The sequence below is a fragment of the Bos indicus x Bos taurus genome, chromosome 4 (genome assembly GCF_003369695.1).
Source record: "Bos indicus x Bos taurus breed Angus x Brahman F1 hybrid chromosome 4, Bos_hybrid_MaternalHap_v2.0, whole genome shotgun sequence".
NCBI classification, from domain to species: domain Eukaryota; kingdom Metazoa; phylum Chordata; class Mammalia; order Artiodactyla; family Bovidae; genus Bos; species Bos indicus x Bos taurus.
The window spans coordinates 16,730,593-16,750,884 of NC_040079.1; the positions used below are offsets into that span (position 1 = coordinate 16,730,593).

General features: G+C 49.9%; 1 protein-coding gene across 2 annotated transcripts in view; it reads left to right on the forward strand.

Annotated features, from left to right (window-relative positions):
- Positions 1-20,035, forward strand: part of HIPK2 (homeodomain interacting protein kinase 2) — a 204,404-nt gene extending 184,369 nt beyond the window's left edge. For both annotated transcript variants that reach the window (XM_027538855.1, XM_027538856.1), the window contains exons 13-15: positions 823-1,067; positions 6,719-6,879; positions 7,952-20,035. In XM_027538855.1, the coding sequence (XP_027394656.1) occupies positions 823-1,067; positions 6,719-6,879; positions 7,952-8,422 (877 nt within the window). In that variant the 3' untranslated portion in view covers positions 8,423-20,035. The remainder of the gene's footprint in view (positions 1-822; positions 1,068-6,718; positions 6,880-7,951) is intronic.
- Positions 20,036-20,292: the final 257 nt, after the last annotated feature.

The following is a 20,292-nucleotide window of genomic DNA, read 5'->3' on the forward strand; positions in this document are numbered from 1 at the left end:
CCTCCTCGGAACAGTTATCTCAGGATCACTTGAGATGCTGTCTCTCGGACTCCCAAGTCCTAGGTGGATGTTGTCTAGTCGCTCATTTGTGTCTGACTCTTTGCAACCCCATGGACTGCAGCACGCCAGGCTTCCCTGTCCCTCACTATCTCCCAGAGTTTGCTCAAACTCATGTCCATTGAGTCAGTGATGCCAGCCAACCATCTCATCTCTACCATCCCCTTCTCTTCTTGCCCTCAATCTTTCCCAGCATCAGGGTCTTTACCAGTGAATTGGCTCTTCATATCAGGTGGTCAAAGGATTGGAGCTTCAGCTTCAGCATCAGTCCTTCCAGTAAATATTCAGGGTTGATTTCCTTTAGGATTGAATGGTTTGATCGCCAAGTGGTCCAAAGGACTAGGAATTCCCACCAAACAAAAGATAATTCTCAATTTCAAGGTTGTGCCTGTTTTTTTAGTGGACAGCTGCCATACAGCTCTGGGCTGCCAGTGCTTCCCCGGCAGGTCTGCTGAGCCCTGATGAATGGGGGAGAGCCCAGGCCTGCCCGGAAGGTTCTCTCACCCCATTTCCAGAAGCTTCTGTGGGCCCCACTCCAGCCTCTTCTCTTGTCCTCGCATCATCCCCACCCCCACCCCCAACCCCGCCGGTGAGACTGGTGACACCTGGGTTTCCCCATCAGGGTTCTCAAGAGCAGAAGTCACATTCCTACCCTCTCTCCTGCTCTGCCTGCCCCTGCCTGCAGCAAGTGCAGCTCTGCCCGGCCGGTCAGGTGTCTCACCACACAGCCTCTCATGGTCCTTGTTTCTCTCTTTGCATTTCCAGCACTGTCTCCAAGCAGAGAAAAAACGTCATCAGCTGTGTCACGGTCCACGACTCTCCCTACTCCGACTCCTCCAGCAACACCAGCCCCTACTCCGTGCAGCACCGCGCCGGGCACACCACCACCACCTTCGACACCAAGGGGAGCCTGGAGCCACACTGCACGGGGAACCCCCGGACCATCATCGTGCCCCCCCTGAAAACCCAGGCCAGCGAGGTGCTGGTGGAGTGTGACAGCTTGGGGCCAGGTAATTCGGGGCGGAGCTGCCAGGAGCATCTCTCTCAAGGCTGGTTTTCTGCTTCCTGTGGCTCGCAATCTTGTTACAGGAGCACTTAATAAGCCCTGGATCGGGGGAGTGTGTGGTTAATAGATCTTTACCAAGGATCCTGTTTGAGAAGGTTCCTTGTTGTCAGCCAAGGCGGCCAGAGATGACCTCATATCTGTCACAAAAAGTCCTCCCTGTGATGACGGCCGCCTCATTTCTAAACTATCTCACGGATGGGTGGACAGATGGGTGGATGGATGGATGGATGGATGGGTGGGGAGTTTGCAAAGAGTTTGTCGCCTGAGTGGGAACAAGCCTGGTCAGCCCTCAATGTTTCCTACTGAGGGTGGCTTTCTTTGCTCTCAAGGGACCATTCTCAGGAACCATATGTTCTGGAATTATTCCATTTGGGCACTTCTTAGGTTTCTCACACCTGGTGGCAGTGCAAACATTCAGGAGAGTGAGAAGGGAGCCTTTCTTTTGTAAGAGGGGTGAATGCGAGAGAGAAGGCGGGTAAGGGAACCAGTGGGTCCTAGGGCAAGTGCACCCATTTAGGAAAAGATACATCTGAAAGTTAAGAATCTGGGCATTAATCCCTCAAACCTCTCCTTGCCTCACACCCTTAAGTCCTCAGGTCACCTGCATGTAGCCCATTTATAAAGATTACAGCCTTAAATGCACACATCTTGGTGTGTGCTCTCCTGCTTAATTAACAGTGAAGGTGTCAAGACTATGTTGTTGAAAACCTTAAGACCAGCAAAAAGAGAATGACATACTGTTTTTCATCTGTAATCCAAAATCCAAAAAGCTCTGAAAACCAGATTTTAAGTTCATAGCAAACTCGGCTGGTAAACCCAGACCTGAACTAGCCAGAGGCTGTTTGCAAGTCCCTTTGTCATATTCCTGTTTGTGTCATAGTCATATCTGTGCCAGTTAGTGAAATGTCCCGTATTTTATAACAGAAATATTCACTTCTTTTTATTATGTGGTTAGTGCCCAAGGCTCCTTTGAGGGTAACCTAAAATGTTGAATATGTATCAAATTCCCTTCTAAAATCTGAAAGTCTTTATTTCATAAGTGTCTGACCCTAGGGTTTTCCAATCGGAGATTGTCAATCTACACAATGAGATGAGCGTTGTAAATTGAGGATGCCCGTGTTCCAGGACCTCTCAGAGGAACTCCGTAGCAGTAACGGCCCCTGTACAATTCAGGACAGTGTCTGTAAGAATTGGCTCAGAACAGACCTTACCCAGGTCCTCTTGCAATTCATAAAGGCAGGGGTGGGGGTGCACAAGTAACTGATGCTGAAATTCCCTTGGCCGTTTAAACACAGAGGAGGATGCATGAGAGAGTGACCATATCATCGAAGGTTAGGCATCTTCCAGCTCAGAGCTTTGTCGGTCTTGGTGCTGGCAAAATTGGGAGTTACTGAAACTTTAAGGTGAGGTGGTCCGATCCCTAGTTGAAACAGGTGAGGAAACCGAAGGCCAGCTTTGCCCCGCCTAACACAGCAGTTTTCTGTTAGGACCCAGAACAACAGCGAGGTGGACAGAGGCGGCTTTGTGGAGCCCACCGGTCACCTCTTTCACATTCCACTGCCCATTTCCACCATCAGCTGTCACGCTGTGGGCCGCCCATGGTGGTTTTGAGGACTCACCCCACTACATTTCCACAGAGATTGTTAGAGCTGAAGGGATGAGAATCTCTCAGGGATACTTTGGACCAAAAAAAAAAAAAAAGGAAGTTACTCTCAGAATTCTCAGAAAGGCTGCTGGTTCTACAGCACCTCATGCTGCTGTCTCTGGGGAAGCCCGTGGTGTGATTTCCTGATGTAAAGAGAGATGTATGTTCCCCTGTGAGGACCTGCCTTCCTAGTGACAGCAGGAGGCAGGAAGGAGCTTCATTCTGGTCCCTGTCAGCCCACCAGCCTGTGGTGTCTCTCAACACTGACACCCACCATTAGCGGCACAACCCTCCTAGTTCAGCTCAGAAGAATCAGGAGAGCAGCCTTCCTCGGCCTCCTGCGGCCCATTTGGCCCCATTATGGACCTTTGCGGGGGTCCCGGGCTTCCCTGAGCCCTCTCAGGTCAAGACAAAAGGCCGTGCAGCCAACAGTCCATTTTCTTTCGTTCTTGTTTTGGTCCATTTTCTCTCAGTGCTCATACCCTCTGTGGGTCCCAGTTCAGAAAGGATCCCTGAGAATGTCTCACGTAGCCTCCTCAGATCTCTTGGGGTAGTTAAGGTTCTTCTGGACGGCAACAGAACAAACTCTGCACTGTTATAAGGAAAATGCAGGACTAGGGTCAACCACCAAGTCCCGGATGGGACAGAACTCCTTGATCTGAGCCACTGGAGGCCCAACGCCTGCTTTCTGGGCACTGCGTCACCCTGACCCAGTGACCCCCAGGCTCCCAGTTTCCCTGCCCCAGGAGACAGGACTTGATGGTCCCAAGTTGGGGCAGACATCTGTTGTTTGAGCCTTAGCCAAGGAACAGGGCTCAATAATAAAGACATCAACCATAGCTAACACTGTTAAGAGCTGAACACGTGCCAGATACTAAGCATTCTACGTCCTTTAACTCAGGTAGTCCTCACAGCAACCCTAATGTAGTTTCCATTACTTTCCCAGTTTTCCACATAGGAATATAGACGCACAGAGAGGTTAACTCACTACGGCCATGCAGGAGGCCCTCCAGGGTTCATGTGGCATCTAAAGCACTCTGCTACCGGCCTTGTGCAGACAGGGCCACTAGGGGCCACCCGTGAACCCAGGCCTGTTCCCGAGCAGTGGATCTTTGAGAGCAGCTAGGAAAGATGGAGGGCAAGAGAAGAAGGGGACAACAGAGAATGAGATGGTTGGATGGCATCTCTGACTCAATGGCATGAGTTTGAGCAAACTCCAGGAGATGGTGAAGGACAGGGAAGCCTGGCATGCGGCAGTCCATGGGGTCACAAAGAGTCGGACACGACTTAGGGACTGAATAACAAGGCTTAGGTAGAGAGCTCTGTACATCCTTCCAGCTCCAAAATATGCCCCAAGAACTTGACCCTCAGCACTTGCCTTCTCCACTCCGAGGTCACTTCATTTCTCTCTGCAGGAGGAAATTCCTAGTCTCTTGGTCCCTTTCAAGACCCTCTTCCCTCATTCTGGGGTCCCCTACTCTGGTGACTTGACAAGCTCTGACCCAGCCCCCGACCCCTGTCCCTGTGATGATGGTGGCCTGGCCCTGTCACATCCATTTCATCTGAAGCTCTCTAACTTACAGGCTCAAGCTATGGGTCCCTTGCACTTAAGAGTTTCTCCCTCAAGTATAATTACTACAAAGTACCCAGAGCATTGACACAGGAGCAGAGAGGTGCCATCCCCAGCTGGGCCCAGGAAGCTTGCACAGCTGGTGATCCACAAGGCAGGGAGGAACTGAATACCAGTACAGCAGCCCTATGGCTGAGCGATGGAGACTGAAGTTGTCCTGAAGTTGCCAACATCTGCAGCTTTCCGTCCTTCACCCTACAGTGGGTCCCCTGAACCCCTCCCTCCACCCCCACCCCCAGGTTTTGGAGGACCTTTGAGAGTCTAACTAAGTTTGGCCTGAGCACAGACCCTGATTCCATGATGCAGGTCAGCTGTGTCCACCAGGGCCAGGCTGGCTCCTGCTCTCCTGGAATCTTACGAAGAATACAAATTCCTGGGCATCTCATGCTTCACTGGGTAGGATGGGAGGGCCCCTGGGCACCGATGCACAGTTGAATTTGGGGTCTCTGCTAGGACCCGCCCCTTCCCAGGGAGGTAGCTCTCCTTTTACTGGGGCAGGGAGGTTGGGGGGAGTGGCTGTTGCCTCCAGGTAGGAGGCTCCTCTCACCCTCAGTGTGCTCCCCAGTCTCCTTCTCCCAGGTTCCTGATTGGCCTTCACTCTCCAGCTTTGTCTCCATCAACAGTTAATCAGCATTCTCTCTTGCTGGCCCCAGCCTCAGGCATCTCCTCATCATGACTTTGATCTCATCACCCTGGGATTTGTAATAGAATTGATCCAACCCAGTTATGTCAAGTGTGCTTTATTAATTGTTAGCATCCCTACCCCCTAAAACAGCCAGAGAGTGCAGAGAATGCTCAGTCACTCAGTTGTATCCGATTCTTTGCGATCCTACGGACTGCAGCAAGCCAGGCTTCTCTGTCCATGGGATTCTCTAGGCAAGAGTGGGTTGCCATGCCGTCCTCCAGGGGATTTTCCAGACCCAGGAATTGAACCCGCATCTTTTGTGTCTCCTGCATTCATACGCGGATTCTTTACCACTAGCGCCACCTGGGAATGACCAGATGTGCTCTTTTTACACTCACAGTCCCGGGGTGCCTGATTGAGACTGTCTGTATTAGACTTTTGTGTTTCCCAAAGATGCTCATCCCCAATAAATCTTCCAAATTCTCACAACTGACAGCACGAGAAATAGCCCTGCCTTCTGAGGTCCTGGGTTTGTCTTGCCGCTTCTCCTTTTACTGGGGTCTTCTCTTAAAGTCCCTACTCTGGGAGGCTCCTTCAAACATGGATGGTTTTAGGGTCGGGGAGTCTGCTGAGGACATTGCAGGTTTTGGCAAGTGTCCGGACTCCCTGTGCTGAAGGCCTCTTGGCATTCACTGTGGATCACTTCCTCTTCATCTAGACAAAGCTTCAGGACAGGAATACCTGATGTCAGGAGAGACACTGAGAGGTAGGCGAGCGGTCACTCTCAATTCCATATGTCCTGTGTCCGTGCATGCGGTTCTTACTTTGCCCCCTGGAGACACAAGTCCCACTCTGCTGGGAATTTGACAGGTCACTCGGCACCAATAATGACTGAAATGGTTTCTTTAATATAAACCGCCTCCCCCTCTTCATTTTATTCTGGTTGTTCCCCCTACCCCTGGGTATATTATTATTGTTCAGTTGCTAAGTTGTGTCCGACTTTTCATGACCCCAAGGACTGCAGCACTCCAGGCTTCCTTGTCCTTCACTATCTCCTGGAGTTGACTCAAGCTCATGCCCATTGAGTCAGTGGTGCCATCCAACCATCTCATCCTCTGTTGCCCCCTTCTCCTTTTTCCCTCAATCCTTCCTGCATCAGAGTCTTTCCCAGTGAGTCGGCTCTTCACATAAGGTGACCAAAGTATTGGAGCTTCAGCATCAGTCCTTCCGATGAATATTCAGGGTTGATTTCCTCTAAGATTGACTGGCTTGGTCTCCTTGCTGTCTGAGAGACCACAGTCCCTTTTTTGAGACTCAGTTTTCTGTACTCTGCTACATCTGTCACTGTGTCTTTGCATCTTGGCAGGTGGCCCCCCACTGCACCCCTGGCTGAAACACAAGGAACCTCAGAGAGCTCTCCTTCCACCTCTTAGATGACCTTTAGGCTTTTCAGTGTCACCAGATAGTAATTCTAAAGTCCATCAGGGTTTGCTCCCAACCAGTGGAACAAGCTGCAGCCCAGGTGTCAGTCCCGAGTCAACATCATCACCGAGTCTGGGGGCAATGCGGCTGATGGGGATCGTCCAGTCTCAGGACTGTGTCCTCGGAAGACTACTGTTGTCCCCCTAGGGCAGGGTCTTCCGGGCAGCCAAGGACCTGTGACTGACCTGTGCCCTTTTCCTCCTCCTGACACAGTCAACACCAGTCACCACTCGTCCTCCTTCAAGTCCAAGTCCTCCAGCAACGTGACCTCCACCAGCGGTCACTCTTCAGGGAGCTCGTCTGGAGCAATTGCCTACCGGCAACAGCGGCCAGGACCACACTTCCAGCAGCAACAGCCTCTCAATCTCAGCCAGGTAAGCACACATGCCACGCTCCCCTGCCCCTCTCCTCCCACCAGCTCACTGGGTGCCCTGGGGTAGCAGGAAGTGCCTTGGTGAGCTCTGGTGGTCTCCCTCTGCTGCAGGTCACCTTGGAAAAGGTGGATCCTCAATACATGGAGAGCCAGTCCAACGCGAAATGACTTGTCTAATGTTCCAAAGCCCTTAGTGATGCAGTGCCTGCTTAAAAATAGTCTGGCCCACATGTTGCCTTTTCAGCCCAGCGAAGGGTAAAACACTGGGTCTGGGCCCACTTCGGCCCAGCACCCCAGAGACAGACCTAGAGTCCAACCACGCCAGGCCTCCTGAGTCATTACAGTGAAGGAGGCCTCACACAGGGACCCCAAACCCAGGAAAAGAGCCGGTAAACTTGGGAGACAGTGGTTGATACTCAGGGGAGTATCAACCAGGCGGTGTCTCCAGGGGCAGCACTCAGCCTGTGTGTCTAGGATCACTCAGGTCTGAATTGCAAAGTGGACTCCAGCCCTGCTTCCTTAGTAGCTGGGAGGTAAGATAAGACCACGTGTGTTGTGACTCAGTCTCTGGCTGAGAGAAGGTGGCTTCATTTGTATGTGACTTCAGAATACGGCAACGTTTCTGAGAGCCTGCTGTTTGGGGAGCAGGACTTCACGGTGAGGCAGGAAAGTGGTCCGCACTCAGAGACGGGCCCGTGTGACACTTCACAGCTGCAGGATGTCCTCGGGAGACATGCTGTCTCCTGTTGCCTCTGCAGCTGGCTCTGTCGGTGTGTCACCCGGCCCAGGAAACAGCAGGGCACCACCTTGCTTCTCGGACAGGTTGACTGATATTTTTCCCAGCATGTGAACGAGGCATCTTCTGTGATCCCTGCCGCACCGCCCTCCCCACCCTCCTCCTGACTCTCCTCCCCAGCCCTCACTTCCGCTTTCTCCCAAGTCCTCACTTCCGCCTCCTCCCCACTCCCCCCACCTTCCTCCCTCTCTGCCCGCTCCCGCCCCATGCTCTTCTGCGCATGCGTATGTCCAGTCCCCCCACCCCCCTCAACGCGGTCCTCCTGGTCCTTCTCCAGGCTCAACAGCACATTGCCGCAGACCGCGCCGGGAGCCACCGACGTCAGCAGGCCTACATCACTCCCACGATGGCCCAGGCTCCATACTCCTTTCCGCACAACAGCCCCAGCCACGGCACTGTGCACCCCCACCTGGCCGCCGCCGCCGCCGCCGCCCACCTCCCTGCCCAGCCCCACCTCTACACCTACACAGCACCCGCGGCCCTGGGCTCCACGGGCACCGTGGCCCATCTGGTGGCCTCCCAAGGCTCGGCGCGTCACACCGTGCAGCACACTGCCTACCCGGCCAGCATCGTCCACCAGGTCCCCGTGAGCATGGGCCCCCGGGTCCTGCCCTCACCCACCATACACCCGAGTCAGTATCCAGCCCAGTTTGCCCACCAGACCTACATCAGCGCCTCTCCAGCCTCCACAGTCTACACTGGATACCCACTGAGCCCAGCCAAGGTCAACCAGTACCCTTACATATAAACACTGGAAGGGGAGGGGATGGGAGGGAGGCTGGCCAGAGGGAGAGGAGGAGGGACGGAGGGGGGATCTGGGGCTTCTGTACTGAAGATGCCGCACAGAAACAATGCAAACGGGCAGGGGTGGGGGGCAGGGGGCAGGGACGGGACACAGATGAAACTTGAACTAGGAAGTAGGAGGACTGAGAGCGGAGGAGAGAACATTTTGAAAAGGAAGGGATTTAAGGAGGGGGGAAAATTATGCTTTTTATTTTAAAAAAGAAAAAGGAAAAAAAATTAAAAATAAAACGTCAGTAACAAAAAAAAACCACAGCTCACGAACCCGTTCGGCACCAAACTGGAAAGAAGAAGAAGAGCCACGGAAGATTCCAGAAGTAGGGGGAGGGGGGCCTCCGTTTTTGAAGAACTTTATGAACTTTGCAAAGATTATTTTCATATGGCAGCAAGTGGCGTTTAAGAATTTGCTGTCAGGGACACCTGATACGGAAATCCAATAGATTTTTAATGATTGAACGTAAGGATTAGGGATTTTTCCAGAACTCTATAAAGGGTCGGGAGCCCTCTGGAAAGGCCAGGCTGTGGCCTGAGGAGGCTGGTGTCTAGGGGTTGGGTCGGGGTTGGCGGAGCCTAGTTCTGGTCCACTTGCCTGGACCTTTGGGGAGGGCGGGCAGGCAGCTGGGCTGAAGGAGGACCCCGGGAGAGGGTGTGTTTTTCTGAGCACTCTGGATAAATCCCTAAGCAATGATATTCCTCAAAATGTCATTAATGATGTGTGTTGCAAACTCGCTTTTTTTTTTTTTTTGGTCTTTTCTGAAAACGTCTCTTCTCTTTGAGTGCATCCCGCGTCTCATAGCCTAGGGCTCGCGGCGTGGCCAGCACCCTGGTAAATGTAGCAGTGTGCACCTATCTGTGCTGCTTTTCGTTCACCCCATTGATACCAATAGACTATCCTCACTGTAATTGCACAAGAAAGGCGATCTCACGCAGGCACGTCCCCCGCGCGGTGGTCCAGGTGCGCCCTCCCGCCCCCGGCACCGCCTCCGGCTCTCGCAGACTTGGTTTTTACATCCTTTCCTCCTAGTGCCTTAGCGACCGGGGACGCGGTTGAGGGTTTACTTCCACGGTACTCCAAGAAGCCGGCTGAGGCGAGTCTCAGCCTCTCAGCCCTTCTTCTGTGCTGTTGCAACATTTTACTCTGGTCTTTTCCTTTTCCTTTTTTTTTTTTTTTTAATTTTAATTTTATTTTAATAAGCTGTTGTCTTTCCCCGGGCTGTTTGCTAGCAGAGGAGTGTCAGGGAACTGGCAGGGGCTAGGAGAGCCAGTGGGTCAGGAGACGGCTGCGGGAGGTGGATGGTGGTGGGTGAGGCTGACGCTGGAGATGGCTTGGCGTGGCTCTTCCCCTGGTGGACAAAGCAAGAGAGACTGACTCCCCACCCTGCACCTTCACCCAGTTCTGCCCCCAGCGGGCTAGCTCTGCGATCTGTGGGATCACAGATCCCATCTCAGTTTCAGGAATGTTGGCTTTGCTTCTGACGCAAGGAGCAAAGGAGAGGAGCGGCCTGCAGCCTCCAGGCCCGGCACTGGCTTCGGGTCGGTCGCCACCTGTCCGCAGGGCGGAGAGCAGGCCTGGGGGCCCGCCCCGTGTTCTCAGACCCGCCCCACACTCCACTCCGCCAGCCCAGCCCATCTGGCCTCTGCTTCCACCCTCCCACCCCACCAGGCTGTGTTTTTCTCTCAACCATTTTGCCTGATCCCTTTCTCTGTAGACAACCGCCAACCGTCATTTGCTGCTAAATCTTTCCTCGCGTTACCCAGGCCTACCCCAGGCAGGCCTTCGTTTCTGGTCTTTGAGGGTTCGGGTGGGCAGAAGGCTGGAGGGACATTCACGAGGGTGAGCCGGTGATCTTGGACCGCCCTTGGGAAAACACGCCCACGGGCAGTCAAATTTCCAAGGAAGTTTGCCGTTTGCCCTCTGTGCATCGTTGATAACGTTCTGGAAATTTCCTCAGGCTTTGAACACTGGTGGGGGTGGGGGTGGAGAGGTGTCTCTATCCATAGCAAATTATTGTCACACACGAAAACGTTGGGAGGTGCTGTCTGGTCCCAGACGGGATTTTTAACTGTGGTCCTCACTGTTTGATGGTTGATGCGGAGCCCCTGACCCCAAAGCCAAGCTTCCAAGGTGCAGAGAGATCGCTCCCGGGTACGAACAGCAGTCCGCACCCGCCTCCCTCACTTTCCTTCCCCATCCTGCGGTATCCCTTAACGATCTACTGTGAAAGGTGTTTTTAATCTTGATATCCGACCTAATTCAGTAACGAAGCCCAGCCCTTACCTTAGCTCTTAGCTGTGAAATGTGAAATAACTCTGGAAAATATCCCCTCTCCATGCATCAATTCTACTTAAACGACAAAGAAATCGGTCCCCAGGTTGGAACCAGCTTAGTCCCGGCCTCAGCCTGGAAGGAAGGAAGGACCCCGTGTCCGCCGGGGAGCCGCCTACAGCAGGACACAATGGTGTCTTCATGGCGCCACAGTCAATGCATCTTCTATCTGGACGTGGGGAAGTGCCGCCATTCTGAGACAACCAGAAAGTGGCCCATGGGGGTGGGGGCGGGGAATGTGCCAGAGGACTCGTGAGCCCGAGCACTCACGGAGCCACGCCAGCCTGCGGACGGATCTCTGTTCTGGACTCGCGGCATCCAGAGGGCAGCAGTGCCCCGTCCGACCCTCCCCGTGCCCAGTCGCCCAAGTCATGGCTGCAAACGAGCCAGCGTTTTTGCCTTATTGGGTAGCATACTGGACCCCTGGTACTGTTCACTTCCAGCGCTTTCTAGATCTGATCTTTTAACAGGAAAAGACAACGTAGCCTTCCACTTTAATGAAAATTATTTTGTCTACTTAAGTTGGAAGTTACTCTTTCACCTGACATTTTCTTTCCTTTCCTTCCTGATCAGGAAATGAAAGTTTCATGCTGCTCATAAAGATAATATTATTGTACTAATTATTTTGGTTATTAACCTTTGTAATTATTATCCTAATCATCATTTTGATATTTTAGTTGGGGGTTTAAAGTGCACATTTATTCCAAGTTATCTTTGTGTTTTCTCTTTAATATTTAAATTTATTTTATTGTATCTGTGAGTATCTGAGTAGACAGGAGGGACATCCAGATGTCCAGTTTTGTCAGACCAAAAAGAAAAGAAAAGAAGGAAGGATTCAGGAATCAGGAAAAAGCTGTCAAGAATGATCCACCAGAGAACAAAAGTCTGAAGAAGAATCAAAGCCTTTATCTCTGTGTAAGCCAACTTGGGCTCTGGACAGCATGGTTCGTGGTCACCATCAAGACTAGATTTTTCTAGACTCTCAGTGGCCTGGGAAGAGATCTGAGGAGGCTCCTTGGAGGCTGAACCCTCAGCATGGTCCTCTCCAACCTTCCCTGTGCTTCTGAAATCTGCTAAATAGACCCTGGGCCTGCCTCGCATCTGATACTGACCTGTCAAGGAAAAAAAAAAAAAAAGCCCTCTGCCCAGAGCTGACCCAGCCCCCTCCCTAAAAGTCCCCCCTTTTCCCATCAGCCCACCAGAAGTGTGGCTTATACCCTTCAGTGTATAGATAAGGTTGCCTCCTAGAAGCCACTGAAGGTAACGAGCTGATGGAAGGTGCTTAGGCAGGTGGTACCTTCCCCTGGGAGATGTCAGCCTCCCTGCCCCTCACAAACCACACTGCCCACTTCTTCAGTCCCTGCCCCCACCCAGTACATCTCTGCACACAATTCTAGGGACAAACTGTGGAGCCAAAAAAATAATAAATAGGGATAGTAGGAGGCCAGAAGAGCACTGACCGTGTCCGGCAGGTCCTCGGACAGTGTGGGCTGCTGCCCCCATGAACTCGTTGGCCAGTGGAGGGGCACAGTGGGGCCTTACAGCGATGCCTACTGGGCTCTGACTGTGCCCTTTAGGCCACCATGCTGGGTGCCATGGGCTTTCTAAATCAGCTTGAGGTGCCCACACACCGCCCACCAAACCCAGAAACTACCAGGCCCCAGGTGGGTGAAATAAGGCCTGGAATGACGGGCTTCACTGAGGCTAATGAAGGGAGACGCCAGGCCATGCCCAGCCCCCCACCACTCAGCGAACATTAGTATCCTCCCCGCATCCCCACCTGCCTTTTTCTTCCAACCCAAGCACAGAGCTGTGGGTCTGAAGCCCTCGGAGAAGGCCCTAGTGGGAGAGATGAGCCCCTCTGTGGGTTCCTCAGCAGCTGCTTGAACTCCCACCCCATCCTCCAACCCTGAGTCGCCCTGGCAGATAGGCTGAATAAAGGCTGCCCGTCCCCAGGACCCAGCTCCCAAGTGGAGAGATGCCAACCTAGTCTTCATGTAGACCACAAATACCCTAGAACATCATCTGCTCTGGAATTGGCTCCATCCTCCTTTACTGAAGCAACATGGTTACGGCTCAGAGGGGCAGGCTAAAAAAGACAGGTCAAGGGGAGCCTCGTAACCAGAGCCCTGGGAACCGCAGGTTGATTTGCTTCTGCTCGTGTCGTCTCGCGGGCACCTCGGGTATTTGCACCGCCATCTCTGTGCTTAGTGCCTCCTTTCATGATGTTTTGGCTGTTTCCAAGGGAAGGGTGAGCAGGCCGATGGGTGGGAGGGTCTGAGGCTTGGTGCCAATTAATACTGTGACGTGGAGCATGTGGTTGGTCGAATTCAGAGGGAAAGGAAGGGTTGGTTGTCTCCTGGACTGTCTTTGCATTCTGGCCTTACTGGTGGTGAGTGGCTGGTGGGCTGTGGGAGCTGGAAGACTTTACCCGCCCAGACACCAGATTGTGGGATGTAAGGAAGGCAAGGAAAGATCAGCCCAGCTGCTGACAGGCAGATTTCCCTCGACCGGATCTCTGGAATTGCAAACACTCATTTTTGAACAAGCTCGTGGTGGAGGATTTGGGTTGTGTGAGTGTGTGTGAGTGAGTGGAGCAGACTTTCTTGGAAACTGGAGGAAGGAGATGAGGAGGCTTAAGGAAATATTGCTGATGGGCTGTGGTTGATGAAACATGGTGGGCTGACTGGCCGGCCCCAGCTCTCGTCCTGGGTTCTCTGGTGCTGGGGGTGGGGTGGGATGTGGGGCTCTCCATGGCCTGTTCAGTAGCTGCGGGGACAGAACAGAAGAGAAAAACGAGGTGCCCTCGAGCAGCAGAGAGGCCAGGGCTCCTTCTGTGGGTCGCAGACCTTGCCCAGCACTGCTCAACACCAGCCCAAGCGATTCTGCCATGAAATATTCCAGCCCCAGGGACCCAACTTGCTTCTCGCCCCTTCTCTGTGTTTTCTTTCTGGTGTGTCTTAGAGATTTCAGATGGGGAAGGCTCAGAGTTGAGCAAGCTAGAGCTGTCCTAACCAAATTGGAAAGGAAAGTGAAAGTGTTCCTTTCTTTAGCCAAAGACCCTCTCCTCAAAGACACCCCCAGATGTGGACAGAATGGCATTCCTCTGTCCTTCCTCTCCCGGCAATAATGACTCTGTCAGTGATGCAATCCCGTTTATATCCTTCTCTTGCCTGACTTGTTTTGGGTTTTTTGTTTTTGACTTTATTTTAAAACTGTGCTCATCTTGTAAGTGGAGTGGAGGTTTATAACCCCCAAATGCTGCTGCTGTCAGGAAACTGGAAGTACTGCATGGATCTGTGGGTGGAACTCACCTTGAGTTACCTCGGGTATCTGCCGGAGCAGACCAGCCAGGAGGTGCGGCTCTGTCTGGGTCAGGTGCACGCCAGGACCGGGCTCAGGGGGGTCAGTATTTTTCCACTTCGATGCCTTAGGACTCTCACTTCTGAGTTCCACAGACGGGACTCAGTGGAGAGATGGAGATGGCAAACTGATATTTAAAGGCAGTAGAAACCCCTTGAAGGCTTTTGGCACCCTCACTCACTTGAGCAACCCAACCTAGGAGAAGTTTTTCCCATCCTTCTGGCAGCTCCCAAAAGTCCAAGAGAGCCAGCTCTGAGCCAGTTCTTCATTTGAGACTCAGTGAGAATCTGCAGAGAAGTGACCCTTCTGCGGGGCATGCTTGCTCAGGGTACCTCTGCCAGAAGGGAGCTTCCTGACGCCCCAGCTTGAGTCCCAGGAGCCTCTGCGAGCCCCTAATTGCACTCTCATTGCATTAGAATTTCACGTTGACTGTCTCTTTGTTAAAACTTGCCATGTCCTTCGAGTAGGAGCCAACATTTGTTGAATGCTTTCAATACACCAGGCTCATCCCAAGCCCTTAGTGAGCACGGCCTCCCGGTACCCTCAGACCCACCCCTATTCACAACACCCCTCTCCTCCATTTACAGAGGAGGAAGTTGATGAGACAGTCGACTCTCTGAGAAAGTAGGCTGTGTTAAGGAAAGGAAATACAAGGATTGGGGGTGGCCCCAAATCCCCGAGCTTCTAGTGAAATTTTGTGTTCTTGAGACCTTTACTAACAGAATTTGTTTCCCTTGTTAAATAATCATCAGTGAGTGGCCTCGTGTTTCTGGTGATCCGTCTATGATGCTCCCATTGACTCTGTGCCAGACACTGTGCTGGAAGTCGCTCCTGTTTATCCCGTTTCATTTCGTCTTCATAACAGCCCTATGAAATCGGCAGTACCAGTCCCTTTACAGATGAGGCAGATGGCTTGGTGAACTGGTAACCAGCCCAGGGTCACACAAGCCAGTAGGGAAGGCCGGCCGTGACCTGGGTCTGCCCAGCTCACAGACGCTGGCCTCAGCTGTCTCCTGGGAGTGTGTGCGAAGAAGGGCCTCACAGGAGCGTTGCCCCGCACCACCCCTGCCCTGTGCGCAGAGCTCAGCAGAAGGTCTGTATGTAGAGGGAGTCCTGAATCTGATCCAGGCAACAAGGGCAGAATTAGTTTGACTTTTAGAGAAAATCTTAGGGGAGTTTCTTTTGATTAATCATAGTAGGGTTCATTTTCGATTCCTTTTCAGTGCACCAACTAGCTTTAGCAGTGCTGCTGCTGCGACAAACTCTTATAAGAGTGAAGAAAAAAAAAAGTGTTCTTTTCTTCTTTTAAAAAAATATTTTTTTCTTGCTTATAGTTAATTCTAGAAAGGCAATACTAAAAGTATATATTTTCTTCAAAATACTATTTTTTACTGCACTGATAAATATCATAACGACTCTGGTCTCTGTAATCAATCCACCCTTCAGCTCTGGGTAGAACCAAAGGCAGGATTCACACCAAATTTGTAAATAATCACGTGTGAGTCTGGTGTCCAGGAACTGTTTTTTCTTTGTGTTTAAAAAATTTAAAAAAAAAAAAAAAGGAAAAAAGAGACAAGATCAAGATGATATTTAGAAAGAGGAACAAAATTAAGTTTTCTTTCAAGATAGCCTTCTCAAAGAAATGGGAAGCAACATGTTGTGCAAACTGAAGAAAAATTAGCCAACTTTCAGGATACAAGGAAGGGGAGCCTCTGGCTGAGGTGGGAGATTAACAGTAACGTAGAAACGTGTTTCCTTTGGTTGAAAGGTGGCAAGAATTTAGCAATGCTTTAGAACTAGATTTTTCATTTTGTGGAAAACCATTACCATTTGTTACGAAATATCTCTGCAGTTGTTTGGAATGGGGTTTTCAGTTTCTTTTTTTTTTCCTTTAAAAATTTCCTTATTGACTGGCTCCAGACATGTTTGCCTCAATTCTTAGGTAGTTTACACAAGTTCTAGAGTCTTCTAGAGCTTTAATTCCATTGGAAGCAAACCCAGCTAATCAGAATTTGAGATCCTGGTTGGTTTGAATAGGTATTCTGGAATTCTTGACAGAACACCTGAAGACTTCTTTTTTTTTTTTTTAAGAAGGTTTTAGATACGTTATCTTACACAAACTGTGACCTGATGGCAATAATTACCTCAAATGTGGGCATTCATCCTGGTTTTAGCCTTTTTTGAAATCATGTAGCCAGCTTGCTCTTGGAATTTAAAAGACTATAAATATAAACTCTGTGTGGGCTGAAAACAATGATTACTGCACATCCTGGTCGTTGTTGCTTAAGTGAACTCTGAAAATAGGTAATCTTTACAACAGAAATTAAACCAAGGGAGAGAATATTCTTTGTGTTTTCAAATGTGAGTTTCAAATGCACATGTTTAAGTATATATGTTTTTAGCTACTGTAAAATGCTGTTAGCTTTCTAAGATATCAAGAGAGTCACGTTTTAAGTGCATAAACTATAAACAATTGACTGTGGATAACTAAACATATTTCTGGCCACGTTTTATAGTTAAAGTATTTTATAGTTTACATTTAAACTGGTACTTTTTAAAGAAAATTTCTGTTTATAACTGACATCTTCGGACCCCAGCAATTGCCTCTTCAGTTGGAGGCCACATTCCCCCAAGGCAGGTGTGTTCTGCCCCTACTGTAGCGCACCGTGAGCATTTCCATCCGTATTGCTGGTTTCCATGGGAACTCGAGAGAATGTAAAGGGATTTCCAGGCTGAGCAGGAAGGGGTGAGTCCACAGCCTGGGCCAGGTGCAAAGATCTGCCACGTGATATGCACACTGGTGGTCAAGGCCTTCCTTTTGACATCTTGGAAGAGGCAGAGAGAATAGACATCTGGTTCATTGATTTTGTCTTGATTTGAATGTTTAATTTATTAATCGACCCACTGACTTGCAGGCACCAGGCAGTAGAAGACACTGGGATTCAGGTGGCCCCAAGGGTACAGCTGCTATTTCTGGGGCCCCAGCAATACTCTGATTGGTGTTTTGCAGGGGAGAGTCATACACCCCCGTGCCTATATTTACTGGTTGAGTTTTCCATATATCTGCTGTCATTTAATTCCTTTTGTCCTTTAAAACAAAGTGTAAAAGGATATGTTTACTTTTTACTCTTTATCAAACTTCTGTTTGAAGCCTAGGTCATTAGGAGGTGGGATCTAGATTTTTTTTTTTTTTTTTTAACAGCTCAGTGTTTTATTCAGTAAACAGAGGGTAAGTAGTACATCCTCCAGGCGTGGGGGTGGGCCGACCCCAAAGGAGAGGCCTAGACTCTTTTTTTCTAGAGATTGTAAGTGCTGCTGAGCAGGAGGAAGGGACTGGAGACTGAAGGGCAGCTAGGGGGGCAGATGATGAGATCTATCCAAGTAGAGGTCACAATTGAGAGGCCCCGTCGCCATGCAGAAGCAGCCTGGAGGGCACCAGTTGCCCTAAATGTTTTGGTTCATTTCTTCTTTTGTGCCACAACCTTAGCGCAGAGGACCTACTGTGATCCAAAGGGCATTCCTTTAGCAAATAACACCTTAAAAGCTGCAGAACACCTGGGACCAGGGAACTGGTGGTGGTTCTTAATGCACTTGCTTTTGCCTTGTGAACTCTGTTGATAGCACGTTCTTATCACAGTATTCGGTTGGAAATGTCACTGTAAAATAGTTTTTGTCTTGCCTCTCCTAATTCAACTATCACTTTCCTCTGGTTTTCTCCCGTGATTTAAATAACCAAATATATTTTATGTCATTGTCTTTGGGGCTTAATCATATTTTTAAAAAAACAGAGGAATAGAAATTAGCTTTTTTTTTTTTTTTTTTTTTAGTAAATATGCTGTATCTGAAAAAAGGGCTCTGCCTTCTCTCTCATTTCCTTTCAGCCAGCCTCCACGCAAACCTCCCAGCACCCTTGCCCTCTTGCGTTGGGGCACTGCTCCCCCCACCGCCCCCACACGTGGCCACCTTGGCTTCCGCCCTGATGTCCCCACAGCCCCATCCATGCCCAGGCACCCAGGACGCCCAGGAAGCTCTCAAGAGCCAGGAAGAAGGATCCACTTAGCCTTGCCAATGGTGGTCTTGCCTCCCTGTTAGATATTCGCCTGCTTGGTTGAAGGGGCAATGGATTTATTTTTATTATTATTATTTTAATAGTTTGGCTCAGGTTATAAGGAAGAACTTGGGAAATGGAAAGTGACTTGACCATGCCCATCCTTCGTAGCTTTCTGTGACTTCTGAATGGAACCTAAAGCGTGCCCCACCCCAGTTCCCTCTCCTCCCTTCCGGCAGACTCCTGTAGACGCCTCCATGGCTCGTGGTTTCTCCCTGCCGTCTCATCGTCACTTTCTACCCTTTCACCGTTGCGTTACTGCTCCTTTAAAGCTTTCTCCCATGGCTTTTCCAGGGCACAATCATTTCTGGCCCCCAAAGCACCTCCTCATCCTCTTTGTGTGCGTTTCTTTAACCAAATGAAGTAGACCCGGAAGTCATACTTTGGGGCGGTAGGATTTCTAGTCTAGGAGAATCACTGTATAGATAATAGATGTTGATATATATGTGTGTGTATATATATATATCAAACCAAATTTTGGATAGGAAAAGTATAGCTTTATGGATGAGGAAGGAGAGGAGCTTTTGGAAGCTGGTTGGTATATCAGAGGAGCCAGGGATGACCCAGGCTGCGCCGTCGCACATGGACTGGAAAAGCAGGATGCGGGGGACCCAGGCACCACCTCGGGCTGCAGTGGAGGCCGGTGGCCCCGAAGGGTACTGCTGCTCTCTCTGGGTCCCCAGTAACAGGGCAGAGATGAGTGTTGGGGGGTGGGGGAGGGCGGTACAGCACATCAGAATGACTGGAATTTTCCATCCCATTTTGCTTTGACCACATGTATTGAGCTGCAGCCTCTGATATTATATCCCGTTTCCAAAAATGGTATCCATTAGGATGGAAAGAGAAGGCATCTGTAGAAATGTTTACCTTTCAACTGCCCACACATCAGGACACTCTGGATAGAAAGACTCACTCCCCAGAAAGAGAGCAGGGAAGAGGAGATCCGGTGAGGCTCGGTCACCGGTCCAAGGAACGTGGCTCCTCCCCAGGGCCATCTCGCCCAGATCTCTCTCTACCAGGTCATCTCAGCTCAGTTACCCTACAGAAGCCCTGGTCTGTTGTGTTCCTTCACTGTACGGTTTCTGTAATAAAAAAAAAAAAAGTGTTAATCCATGTTAATCTTTGTGAAAATTATTGCGTGCAACAGTATTTTCTCGTGTACCTCTTTTTCCTATGTGAATTGTCCCTCTTTTCTTTTTTTATTTATAAATGTCTACTTTTTTTAAAAAAAGACAAACCAATGTGTCGTAGGCCTATATGTAACCTATTCCTTAGTCTCATATTATAGGTATGTTATAAGAATGGATATTTTACTTGGCTTTAGAATGTTTTACAAGAAAAATAATTCTTAACTGATCCAGTCCTTGCTACTAAAATGCTTGTGTTTTTCATCATGACGTCGTGTGCTTCTAAATTAATGATCATTTTTGTTGTAGAAAAATGGAGTGAATTTATATTAGTCTTGGAAACTAATAATAGCATTGTAAATTTATGAGATGATTTTAACAGAAAAAAATTATAGAAGAATATAGTTATTTTAATTGTAATATTACTAACTGTAGGGTGAGGAAGGGGGGGGTCCCGTTGTGGTGAACTATGTTATAGCTTGTTACTCACAGTTTCTTTTTGATCATTTTTTCGGTCTCTGAGGTGAAACGAGTTATTAATTAAAATTTGTAAACTCACATATGCATATTGTATATGTGTAGAAATGTAATCACACTTTGTCTTGGAATTACATTAAACTGTTTGGAATCACTGTACACTCGCCCTGGCACGTTTATTTATTCTAGAGCCAAACCAGTTCTGAGACTGCAGAGGTTGTTAATACGAGTCACAGCTTAAGTTATTTAGCCCTCTGGAAAATATTTAATACCTCTGAAGACATTCATAACCCACCACTGCATTTTAAATCTGCCAGCAGGAATGTATGTGCCTGAAGAGGGGAGGTCTTGAGGTCATGTCACTACCTGCTCCTGGGCAGCTGGACAGGGCAGCTGGACAGGGGGTCGTCTCCTCA